Consider the following 13,781-nt stretch of genomic DNA (forward strand, 5'->3'; position numbering starts at 1 on the left):
CTTTTTTTTTTTTTTTTCCTAAGTATACAAATCTCACAGAAATATCCAGGGTCCAGCACCTGGTAAGCAAGCCACTCTACATCATTATCACATAACAGTGGTCAGAATAATACCAGCAGTTCTCTCTATGGTATCTCAATGTGTTTACACAATAACTAGTAGAATATTGCAAAAAATATTTTGCCAGCTATGTAAGGAGACAAGCAACAAGGTGGGCATCAACACCAAGCAAATCTAGAATGATCACCCTTTCCACATGTCTAAGTCACCTCAGAATCATTCCTGCATTGGATTAATTTCATTTCTGTTCTCAAAAGCACTATTAAGGTTCAGAGTTTACATTAACAGCAATGGTTTCTCTCTGTATTGAACCAATGGAATGAATCATCTCAAATCAGAAGCTTTCCACCAGAATTTCTAGAAATACATTTTAAAAGAGCTTCCAAACCCTCCTCCAAAAGCTGCACTAGTTCATTCACAGCCCTTGCTGCGAACAAGTTTCCCTCTACAAAACCTTTGGGAATCATGACTCAACCACATTCTCAGAGCTCTTGAACTCCCTTTGCCCATGTCACTAGGAAAGATGCTGTCATCTCTTGGAGTCATGTTTGAAAAATCATCACCCAAGCAAGTATGAAAATGTGTGGTTGAGAACTGAGCAGCTGTGGTTACAAAACCTTCCACTTCATTTTGAAGAAGTACTGCACTGAACAAGGTCAGCAGAAAACTGCCTGGAGCACAGTCAATACTTTGAGATGACTTGCTGGAACTCAGCATTCTGAAGTGATGAAGTTCCTCAGCCTATATTCAAAGTTGGGGCATCTCTTGCACTTGATAACTTTCAAGGTTATAAAAGCATCTGTGTATCAGTTGATTGCTGCCTAGTCTCTGAATAGCACTGCAGGTAATTGGGACTTCTCTTCAGAGCACAAGACACTTATCCTGTTGTCAATGGTGTATCACTTCATGTGATGTTGCTTTCAGCAGTTCTCATTTATACCACATCCATCTTATTTTGTATGCAAATTTTCCTTTATTTAAGCAATCATCTCTCCAAATCATAGATGCCAAGAGACAGAAATATTCTTCTGAAGAAAAGAAAACCAACCCACTGAACATGTAGTGTAACACATGATTATTACTCATTTTAACAGTGGTACAGTAAGCTGCTTCAAGAGATGTCTGTTTACAAAGAGATCCCTCCACTAGGGACACATAAAAGCATGGCTTTTGCTTTCTGCATGTGTCAAAACATACACAGCATGCTGCAATGTATAATATTATAAATGAATAATTCATTAAGGGGGGCACAATGCTCAGATGACAAATGAAAACAAATACCATCTTCCATATCTACCGAGGCCCAAATGACTGAAAAAGAAAGAACTAAAAGAAGAGGAACACCTGGAACTAAACAGTCTCCAGAGAGCGATAAAAGGAAAATTTAAAACTATGGTATAGAACAGAGAAATATGCTTTTCTGGGGATACCAGTGGACAGTAAGAAACAGATGAGCAATATTAGTGATAAATGCAAAAATCCACACAGAAAAAGGATGCAATCTGGAAGCCAGCTATGGCACTTTGTGTTGGGTCTGTCTGGGATGGAGTCACCTTTCCCTGCAGCAGCCCACACAGTGCTGTGCTCTGCACTCATAGCTGGAACAGCACTGGTATCACTCCAGTGTTGTGTCTATTGCTGCATAGTGCTGGCACAACATCAGAACTCCTTCCAGGCCCCCAAGAGCCAGCAGGCTGGGGGTGGGCAATTGATGGGGAGGGGACATCACCAGGGCAGCTGACCTAAACCAACCAAAGGGATATTCCATAACACCTGATGTCACACTCAGCAATAAAAGGGGGGCTCTCGTGGGGGAGGGTCTCTCCTGAACAACCGGTACGCGTTTTGAGGCCCTGCTTCCCGGGACGTGGCCGAACATCGCTCGTTGATGGGAAGTTGAGAATAACTTTTTTTTCTTTCTCTCTGTGCTTCCGCGCGGCCTTGTTGTTTCTTTTGTTTCTCTTTCTCCCCATTCCCCTTTCCTTAATTAAATCATTCTCATCTCAAACCTCGAGCTCTTTGTGTTGTCTTTTCTCCCCCTTCCTCTTTGAGGAGGGGAGGAGTGAGAGAGCGGTTGTGGTGGAGCTCGGCTGCCCACTCGCGTAAAACCATCACACACTTCTACCTGCTTGGAACAGCATAAGCGACACGATTTTAGCCAGACAGCCTACTCAGACAACTTGAACACCCACTTCTGCTTCCAAACTTTACTTACCTTATCTTACTGTACAATTTTAATCAGAGGGAACAGTAACTTCCCTATCTGAACTCAAATGAACAGTAAATATTAAGGAATAATACAATAAATATAGGCTAAAACATAGGCTGAATGTATTTCTTAGAAGAAAATTATTAGCACTGGAGAACTCCATTCAATGATACTTTAACCTGAAATTCAAAGATAAGGGCTTTATGATAAAAAGAATGATGTCTTTCAGTGTTCCGCTGTTGTGTTTTTTTTTTAAACCACAACCTGTTTATTAACCCCTGAATCTGTAAGTAAAATGCTTGTGCTTGCTCACATAATTGAAATTTCTGCCATATGTTATCACAAACTACATCCTTAAAAAGCTTCTGAAGGTGTAATTGCCTCTCTGTATCCTTTTCAGTGTCTTCCAGAAGTTTTATTAAAAAATCTGCTACATAAGTTGGCATTTCTGCTCAATGGTCCCTACTTACAAACATGGGCCACCATCCTGAGCATAAAAATATTAAGAAAAACATACTTCAAAATGGAAGGAACTGCTGGCTTCTTCTAAACAGATGACACAAGGTATGGGTAGTTTTTTACTATTATTAACATTATTCCCTGAAACTCTTCCTCATCATAAACTAGCGACTTTATTTTGTCATGTTTCCACTACTGCCTGCCCTCATGAGTACCAATGGGAACTTTCCATGAAGGTAGAGGTTGAAAAATAAAAAGAATAGTGAGTTTAGACCCTCAAAGTTTAGATTTTTTTTTTTTTTTAGATGAAAAGCTATCCTTCCTCTCCTATGGAAATATATTCACATGACTAGACAAGAACAACATCCCTCAATTTTGTCAGTGCTCTGCCTCATTCAGTCTGTGCTCTTCACCAACTGTATCATCTTCATTCCCTGAGAACTCTGGGGAGGAATTCTCACCAGGTGCATTAATCTGCTATTTCAGTCATTTTTCAAACATTAATTTTTGGGTGCATCAGGATATTTCCTATAAAACTTGCCAACATTCTCTCCTCTCCCCTGTATGTACACACATTACTGGAGAACCCTAAAGGTGGGGGAAGGCGGGGAGCAGCTATGCTGAAAACCACCTGAATTTCAAGGATCTTGCTGCACAGAAATACTAGTTTATTCTTCTCAATGGAATAAGGATAACAGTTTAAATTTTGTCTCTCCAGTCTAGGCAGTAAATTTGTCTTTTGGCAATTAACTAGTTGAGAGTGTCCAGTACACATGGCCCACAAAGCAGCACCAGAGGGATGTGATAAGCATTAATGAGCAGGTGCAAACCCCTGCTGCAACAGATGGAGGCCCTCCCCATCTCCTGACTGACCTGTCATCTAATGCAGGTCACTCCAATCACATGAATAATAAACTGTCTACAGAGAATAATTACAGTGAAAGCTCTCAAACTCGTTCTTGGGAATCAGCATGACTGTATGCCAACGTGAGGTGCCTAATACATGCAGCATTGAAAAACAAATAGGAAGAAGCAGGAAAATTACAAGGCCACAGTCTCATTGGGATCATGGGGACGCAGTAGTATCCTAGCTCACACTACTAGATTGCTGCCACAGACAGATACAGGCTCTTTAGGAAGAACAGGTTTAGAAGACAACGAGGGGGAAATGCCTTTAATGTGACAGAGCAGCAGCAATGCATGTGCTTGCTTTGGTATGGATGATGAGCCAGCTGAAAGGTCAGGTGTTACCGTGACCAGGCAGACCACCACAGGTGATGTTGCTATAGGTGCTTGTTACAGGCCACCTGATCAGGATACTTAGATTATAGACAAGCTAATGAAGCATGTAATAGGTAAGTGGGAAATAAGGTGGGCTGAGAAGTGGCTGAACTGCCAACCTCTGATGTTTATGAGCACAAACCCCTGCTGGAGGCCAGCCCACTAGCAGCACACCCAAGGGTCAGCCCTGCTTAACATCTTCAATAGTGACCTAGATGACAGAACAGCGTGCAAGTTTTCAGATAAGACTGGAAGGAGTGCTTGACAGACCTGGAGAGTTGTGCTGCTACTCAGAGGGAACTTGACAAACTGGAGAAATGGGCAGACAGGTACCTGATGCAGTTCAACAAAACTGAATGCAAAGTCCTGCACCTGGGGAGGAACAAGCGACACCATGCACTAGTATATGCTGGAGGCCAACCGGATGGAAAACAGCTTTGCAGAAAAGGATCTTGGAAGAAACCAACCTGAACACGTAACAGCAATGTGCCCTTGTAGCAAAAAAGTCCAAACAGCATCCTAAGTAGCAGTAGGAGGAACACTGCCAGCAGGTTAAGGGAGGTGCTAGTCAGCTCTGGTGAGATGTCTTGGTTTCAGCTGGGATAGAATTAATTTTCTCCTCCCTGCTAGGTGGTATGGTGCTATGTTTGGGATTTAGGATGAAGATTACTTTGATAACACAGCAGTGTTTTAGTTATTGCAGAGCAGTGCTTACACAAAGCCAAAGACTGTTCAGCTCCTGGTGCTGCCCTGCAAGGAGGCTGGGGGTGCACCAGGAGCTGGGAGGGGACACAGCCAGGACAGCTGGCCCAGAATGTCCAAAGGGATATCCCACACCACGTGGTGTCGTGCTGAACAAGTGGGGGGATTTGGCCCAAGGATCTGCCTTTGCTTGGTGACTAGATAGGACATCGGCCAGCCAGTGGTGAGCAACTGCATTGTGCATTTGTTTCTTCTTTTTGTTGTTATTGATCTTTCTTTCCCACCTTTTCCTTCTCTCCTTTTTTGTTCTCTTTCTTAATAAACAGTCCTTATCTCAAACCACAAGTTCTTGCACGTTTCGATTCTCTCCCCCATTCGCACTGGGTGAGGGTGGAGGGGAGAGCAAACAGCTCTGTGGCGTTTAGCTGCCTGCCAGGCCAAACCACAATGTGAGACCACATCCGAAGAATTGTTTCTGGGCTCACCAGGATGAGAGACAGGGACATACAAGAAAGCTCAGGAAAGAGCCATTAAGATGATTAAAGGACTGAAGCCATCTGTCACAGGAGGTGAGGCTGAGTGAGCTGGATCTGTTTAGCCTCAAGAAAAGAACGGTCAATGGAATCTTATCAATCCTGTATACAAATACTTCATATATTTAAAGAAGAAGGAACCTGAACTCTCTCGGTGGCATCAAGCAAGCAGACAAGAGGCAGTGAAAAATAGTAACTTCTTTCTAAAAGTAAGGAATTTTTATTTTATTTTGTTGCTGTTGTTACCGTTCTCACTTTGAGGACACTGAATACTTACACAGGTTGCACAGAGAACCTGTGGCGTTTCCATCCTTCAACACATTCAAAACCCTAACTGGACACAGTCCTGGGCAGCCTCCTCTAGCAGATTCTGCTTTGAGAAGCAAGGTTGGTCCAGGCACTGCAGAGATGCCTTCCAACTTTGCCTGTTCCAGACTCTTTGCTGAAACCCAATGGGGGCTCTCATTATGAAAACGTCTGTCCTCCTGAACAACCGCTACACAGACTGAGGCCCTGTTTCCCAAGACGGAGCCAAGCCTCACTTGCTGATTGGAAGCAGAGAATAATTTTATCTTTTTGCTCCCACAAAGCCTTCACTTTTTTCCTTTCCCCATAATTAAATTATCCTTAACTCATGAGCCTTTTTTTCTCCATCATATTTTCTCCCACCCTCCCTCTTTGAGGAGCGGGGAGTGAGAGAATGGTTGTGGTGGAGTTTAGTTGTCCATTAGGCTGAAACCACCACAGCATCTTAACATTTGAAGGAAATAAAGTGTATCTTTTTAAAAGACAAACAAAAAAAACTCTGTAAGACTGACATACTCAATTTGGACTATTGTCTTTGGTAAGTGCTGCTGAAGATTCTGATGAACAATAAAAAGTTGTGTTTCTGTGAAAATAAGTAAATCTGGATATAGATTGCTATGCCTTAGATTCTTACCTGTAGTCTCCCAACACATCCTACATCACACTGAGATGCTGAACTAATCCATTTTATCTTCTGTGACCTTACAGTTCAAGAAAACAAAACCATTATCTAGTGCAACAACTATTATTTTTTCCACTTACTCTCAAGAATGCAGTATCTTTGCAAATGACCAAATTGACAGTTTTATTCAGTTTATCACTGAAGTTTTATTGCTTGAAACTGACTCTAACATTACCATTACACTGCTTTTCAAGCAATGATCATTGTCAATATGTTACCTTGCACTGGTTCCAACTTTTACCCAAAAAAAAGTATTTTGAACTTGCAAGCTTAGTTTTAACCCAATTTACTTTCCAGTAAGATAAGAATTGAATAAATACCCTCCTAAAAGAAAACTTAATATATTTTATTTTGCCTTAAGATAGTTATTTGAAAACTTTGGAGAAAAAGCATATTAGTCATGTTCCAGGTTAAATTACTATCTAAACATAGGAATGGACAGGTCCTTATGAAATACCAGCCACGTTTGAACTAAAATACATTCATATCAGTCAAATGTATACAGAAAATAAATCTGTGCATATTTAAATAATTAGATAAATTATTTCTTACATTTTTTGAAGAACCTGGGCCATCACAACCCCACTCGTTAAATCTTCCACAGTCTGGCATGGTGCCTCGACGTTAAATGTCTGGATCTGAGGGAGAACAAAAAAAAGTTATGTACTTTCAATTCAACATCAAGGAGTTTTTAAAACTACAAAAAAAAAGCTACCGAAGAGCATACAGACAGAGTAAACTCAACATATTTGGTGTATATATTAAAAAGTACGAAACTTTAGATTTACTCACAATTAAAGAAATGAACTACTGACATGGCTTAGCATCTTTGTTTTTGTAAGCACAAATGCTTACAACAGGACATTCCTCAAAAGGCATTTTTCCCACAGCATTTTACTTGGAATTTCTCTGCTTTAAGTACTTCTGGAGCATATATTCAAGTACTTCCTCCCAACAAACATACCTAAGAAACTCATCTTTTAAAAGTAACACCAATTACACAAAATTCTCACAGGTTCTCCACAACCACAAGACCAAATTCAGAGAGACATACACACTCCAAACTTCACTGCTCCCTAATATTCAGACAAAAGAGCAAAGCACAATGCTGCTAAGCCCTGGCAGGTCCACAGAGTACTAGCGTTCTCATTATTTCAGTGCATTTAATTAACACAGTGACAGGCATTATGGTCCATATCATGAGAAGCCTCTGATCTTCAGATGGAAGCAATGATACAGAAGTGCTGTTATTCAGAAGCATGAAAGGGGAATGGCAAGGCCATTATGACCGAGCTGTTTGATGACAGAATTACTTATGCCTAAAGATGAGCTAGTTTATAACAAATTGCCCCTACAGACTGTGCACTGAACACACTGAGACAAATCTAATTCTGTAAGGATGCTGTGTATTATTCTAGAAGCAAGGAATTATGCAGGAGCAAGAGCAATCTCTTAACAGAAAAACCCACTCATAGATACACTTAATTTCTGTATGGTTTCTATTCTTCTGCTCCATTTAGATGCATACAGCCTACAGGCTATCTGCAACCCTCCCCCCACCACAGCAGCAGAAAATGTACAAAAATGCCAGGGAAAGCTCTTTTCTCCATTTCTCCATTGATATGGAAAAGACGCTGCTTCAGCACAGTCTTTTAAACGGGTCTAAGTTACCTGATCATTTACTTTAAATGAACATTAATTTTTAGGGACGCAGATGCGTTTTCTGGAAATAGTTTTGATGACATGACATTCGGAGAGTATCTGCTTAGTGCTCTCTGCTGTTATTTTCCTTCCAGGGAAGCTTGGGCTTTTTTGTAGGAAGCACTACTTGCATGTGTCAGAGATAAGAAAGCCTACAAGACAGCTTGCAACTTCAGGCTACATAAACATTGGATATACCAACCATTTTTTCTGAACACACTGTACAACATTCCCACTTCAGTGGTACCTGTAATACTAATGTTGGTACAAGCCATCTCCCAACAAATGCCCTCTGAATATGTATCTCACAATACACTGCAATTCACATTACAAGAAATTGTGTATGATTGTGTATGACCTTTTTTTTTTTTTTTTGTGGAGAAAGCTCTCAAAAATCCAAAGCACAATATTAACATCAAATAAGCACTTCAACAACATCGCCATTTAAAATTAATTTGGAGAAGGAGCCCCTCAGTGTGTTCCTTTCTTCCCTATACTCAGAAAGGAAAAAACCCTAGCATTTCATTAGCAAAAAGCAGCAATGATGTCCATGAAGGGCCAAACACAGTGAACTCTTGGAACATGTTCAGTGACCAGGCTAAGCAGCTACCTGTGAAAAGTCATGAATGATCCACGTGGTCCAAGAGTACAAGAACAAAATCCACTGTGTGGCACCCAAAACAGACAAAGTAACTTCGGATCAAGTCAATTTTTGTGTAGCTTGGTTTGAGGTACGCTAAGGAAACATTTTGTCACTTCTTCCAGAGAATCTAGAAGCCCTAACAGATTAACTAGACACGGGGCAAAAATCATGGTGGGTGAGTTGGGAAGAAAAAAAAAACAACTCAGAACAGGATGTAAAATTAAATTGCTATTTTGCCAAAAACTTCATCTTACGTATAGTCTCTGAATTATGTCAATACAACCAAAGCAATACAGAGCCGATTCTGTGCCCAAATCCACAAATACTTTAAAATAGGAAACGATACCTTCTCTCCAGTGAAAAAGGTTGTAATGACAGTACGGATGCTTATGCTTGAAGTTCAAGATGATGTAAAAATTTCAAGCATAAACATGAAAACTTGTTTGAAGTTTTCTACACTATTCCTTTAAATTACCAAAATTTCAACTACTTAGTCTGCTGCACAATAGCCAAATGAAAAAATAACCTAAGAACTTTGTCTATTTTTTAAAAAACAGAGTAAAGTAAAACGCTATTTTCAAATAAGAAATACTGACATTAAGGTGATCTTCACAAGTACTGTTAACGAATTCAGTTTCTTGAAATTTATTTTGCATCTTGACATATGAAATACCTCCTTGACTAAACAAGGAGTGTAGGTAAGAGACAGTACTACACTGAGCCAAGAAGGGAGGTTGCCAAGCCTATTTCTTAAGACACAGAACAACAAGGTACACAATCTCTGCAGTCTTGTAACTAATTTTATCATCATAGTTTATAAGTAAGAAAAGGTCAAAACTGTCAGCAAGGAGCAGAACGGCTCAGGTTACCAGTCCGAACTCTTCATTCCGCACTCACGCATGCATGACTGCAACGGAGGACAATAATGCTTTTTATTAGATGACACAGAACAGAAGGAAAAATTTAAAAATAATTACACAACTTGGTTCTTCACATACGTTTTAATTTTGTAAGAAATGTCTTTGCTTGCATAGGAAAGGAATACACTGCATAGTATTTCAACTACGGTGTCAAATTTATACCACAAAGCTTTTATTTGACTCTAAAAAGCCCTATATCTTTTTCATATCCTTCAGATACATGAAAGGGACATATTTTCTTCCCTCCAAAACTACACAAAATTTAAACACTTGTGTCAAATTTAAACTCCTAGTCCATTCTCAGATCGTTCTACAAAAAGCTAAGGCACTCCTAAGAAACAGCAGAATCCGTTTTCCAGAAGGGAGAAGAATGACAAGAATGCAGCAATGCTGAAGCAGAGTTCAACTGCAGAGAGAGAGAGAACCAAGTGATTTTTTGTGTGCCTCTAAAGAGCTATTCAGCAATGGCTGCTGACGCACTGCCCTTCCTGTGCATTGTAATGTGCTTCCCCTGGAAGACTTCTCTCTCACCCTGCTGGAACTGTTCCTTCTTCTCCAGCGTTTGCAATACTGCCCTCATTTCTTATTCCCCAAAGCTGTAAATTCATTCCCACTCCCTATTACGATCTTTTTTTTTTTCCCCTCCCACATCTTGTATCACTCTAAGGAACCTTGACAAACTGGATGAACTAACTGGCGAGACAGACGGGGAAAACAATGAGGGAAAACAACAACAACAACAAAAAAACTGAACAAAACCAACCAAACAAAAAAACACCACTTGTATCACAGCTGCTGCCCCAGCAAGGCCTTCACATTTTCCATAACCCTTTTCTCTTGTTACATGGTAGCTGCTTTATTTCATTTGTAAAAATATTAATCCAGGGCACCAGTTCACTAGGCATGAGCATGTGCTGTCAATTTTTATACAAAACTGAAAAAGAGTAGCAGGTGAGTGTTTCAATGCAAAGGGGCCTGTAACTGGGGAGTAACTAATTGCTGCAGGAACGCAGGACATTGCATGATCTGAATTACAGTTCCACGGTACACACACAGCTAGTGAGAATGTTTGCTGCTAGGGATAGGAGGGAGAAACATGTTTCATGAAAAAATAATCTTACATGAAGGTCAGAGAACTGAACAAACACTCTATTCTCAAATACACTAGCTGAAGACCAGAATAAAATTTGTGATGGGATACCCATGAAGCCGGAAGAAGATGAACATAAGAAAGACAAATCAAAACAAACAAGAAGACAGAAAAGCTCTCCAGCACCCTTCACTTCTCAAGGCTAGAGTTAATGAAAGATCTGTTCTTTGCACAGTCTATCCATAACTTTTTATTGCTGGTACAGCTGCACAATAAACCTGTCATGTGTTCTTTTGTAATAACACCTGAAATCTTTATCAGAGGTTCCTAGCTCATAAAAACACTGGTTACCTTATACATAAAGGCAACAAAAGGTAATCCCAAGTTTCCAGACAGTTATCTTTCAGAGCAGAGTACTCTCCAACACTGCTTTAGAATTATTTATCCATTAACAACTACATTTTTGGAATTGCCTATGCAAGATTGCAACTAGCTGCCCTATACAGTCTACATCAGTGCTCTATCACCACAAATGAAACAAAGCACACAGCTAAGATGGAAAAAGTGACTAAAATGAGCAAGAGGAAGACAAGAACCCATCTCAGTGGCAGGGATACAAATCTCCACAAGCTAAGAGTAATTGAAGGAGGGCTGGGTAATTCTCCTCTCACACATTCACCCAGTACTATCAGTGAGATCTGCAAGTACCCCACTAAAACACATTTCACTCAGCCTCAATGCCTGGAGAAAAACAGACCATTAGTATTTCTCGGGACGGTACGCGTTATTACCTGATACACGAAGCTGTTCGTCAAATTCCAAGTTCTTACACTGAGCCATACCTGTCAGCACAGGAACTGGATTGCTATCCTGTAACTTGATACAGTGCTTCAGAAGCACTTCAGCAAGGTTTCTTCATTCATCCATTTTTCTCCAGCCATTAGGCAGCACTGCTATCTTCTGCCATACGCTACTCTCTTTTCTTGCTTTCCAAGATAGCAGCAGTCTGCATAAAGCAGACAAGTTTTATTCACAGATTTAGACTTTGGGAAGTTTTTAGTGATTATTAGGTTGTTGGACTCTCCTTACTAAAATCTCAAAGAGTTAATTGCAAACCAACTTAACATTAGGCACTCAAATAGCTAAACAATGAAATGACAAGGTCTTTACAGTACTGGCTGTTGTGATTTCACACTGATGGCAAGCTCCAACACAGCTCTCTCACTTCCCCACCTCAGATGAACAGGGGGAGAAACCATGATGAAAAGAAGCTCATGGCTTCGGATAAAGACAGGGAGATTCTTCATCAATCACTACCAGAGGAAAATCAGACTCAGCATGGGGAGGTTAATATAATTTATTGCCTATCACTAGCAGGCTAGAACAGTGAGAACTAAAAGCAAACCAAAACACACCTTCCCTCCATCCACCCTCCTCCACCTCCTCCCTTGGGAACGGGGGCTGCGATCAGGCCATGACACTTCGTCTCCAAAGCTTCAAGCACTGCTCCCACATGGCTCCGTGCCACGGGCTCCATCCATCCCCCAGGAGCAAACTGCTCCAGCACGGGTCCCCCACGGGCGGCAGCTCCCCACAGCCCCCCTGCTCCTGCGTGGGCTCCTCTCCACGGGCTGCAGCTGTGGCCTGGGGCCTGCTCCTGCGGGGGCTCCTCCACGGGCTGCAGCGTGGAGATCTGCTCCATGTGGGACCCATGGGGTGTCAGGGGACAGCCTGCTCCAGCAGGGGCCTCTCCTTGCACAGGCTGCAGGGGAACTGCTGCTGCCTGCCTGGAGCACCTCCTGCCCTCCTGCTGCACTCCCCTGGGGGCTGCAGGGCTGCTTCTCTCTCCATTTCTCACTCCTCTCTCTCCCAGCTGCTGTTGCCAGCAGCTTTTTTTCCCTTCCTTCAACCTGCTCTCCCAGAAGCCCACCCAGCGTCACTCCCTGGCCCAGCTCTGGCCAGCAGCAGCTCCCTTTGGAGCCATCTGCAGCTGGCTCTGCTCTGACATGGGGCAGCTGCTGGGCTCTGCTCACAGAGGCCACCCCTGCAGCCCACCCCCTGCTACCAAAACCTTATCAGGTAAACCCAAACTGGCCGGAATGAAGATTCTCCCAGGGAGATGGATATTACTTTTATTAATTTACTTCTCATTTTATATGTATGGTTTTGGATGCCTAATACTTGAACAAGTCAGATGTTAAAGCTTTGAAAGAACTCACTCAAAATATTCCATTCATATCTTACATTTTCCACAGTAACTATTTCGGGGGGGGAAACAGTGCAGAAAGTAGGTGAGATACCCTGACTAAACCTGATTTACTAAAGTACTGTAAGATGGGAGAGCCATGATATCAAAAAACAGTTCTTACTGCACTATATTGACACTGACATTAAAATACTGTGAACTCAAATGTTCAAGTCTGACACATTATTAAGACACAATGAACAGAAACTCAAGTCTGAATGATGTTTGGTTTAACCATTTCAGAAACATGCACGAGAAGAAAAACGAATCTATGAACTCCCAGGGAGAAAAGGAACATATCCCTGTTTTCATCTGAAAGCCTAATATGCTTGCTGATAAAAAAGAATACTAGAGAGCATTTGTGGTGATAAAACTAAAATATAATACCTAACATGAAGGCCTAACATTGTACACTAAATCAACATTTTTTTGAGCTTCCGCCAATTTAATCATATTTTATTTAAAAGTAATACTTACCCATTTATGCTTCTCATTATTTTCTCAAAACACAAGCTATTAGTAAGTGCAGAACTGGCAGAACATGACCATAGCACACTCAGATTTATAGGATACACACAATCCCACTCCACCAAGCACCAATCAAAGAATCACAGAATCACAGAACTGTAGGGGTTGGAAGGGACCTCGAAAGATCATAGGGTACAACCCACCTGCAAAATGAACCTTATACTCATAAGAGTGCCTCTTAAGACTAGAAACACCTTCTAATGGAAAATTATAAATGGCAAGGTTTATAGGAGTCCAGCCACCAGCTTCTTCTGCCCAACAGGGTAAAGACTCACTTCTGTACTATCTTGAGTTGGTTAGAGTGATATAGCACTAACAACCAAACACAGCAAGCACAGGGTATCTTCTGTCTTTAGCACTCTGACTTCCAGAAGTCTGTATGATGATGCAAGCCATGGAGCAGTGGTGTGTTAAGTTTAATG

At 41.3% G+C, this 13,781-nt stretch overlaps 1 protein-coding gene across 5 annotated transcripts in view; it reads right to left on the reverse strand.

Annotated features, from left to right (window-relative positions):
- The window catches only part of HOOK3 (hook microtubule tethering protein 3), an 85,913-nt gene that overhangs the window by 64,426 nt on the left and 7,706 nt on the right, over nt 1-13,781 (reverse strand). For all 5 annotated transcript variants that reach the window (XM_035310150.1, XM_035310152.1, XM_035310149.1 and 2 more), the window contains exon 2: nt 6,785-6,870. In XM_035310150.1, the coding sequence (XP_035166041.1) occupies nt 6,785-6,870 (86 nt within the window). The remainder of the gene's footprint in view (nt 1-6,784; nt 6,871-13,781) is intronic.

The sequence above is a fragment of the Oxyura jamaicensis genome, chromosome Z, assembly GCF_011077185.1.
Source record: "Oxyura jamaicensis isolate SHBP4307 breed ruddy duck chromosome Z, BPBGC_Ojam_1.0, whole genome shotgun sequence".
Taxonomy (NCBI): Eukaryota; Metazoa; Chordata; class Aves; order Anseriformes; family Anatidae; genus Oxyura; species Oxyura jamaicensis.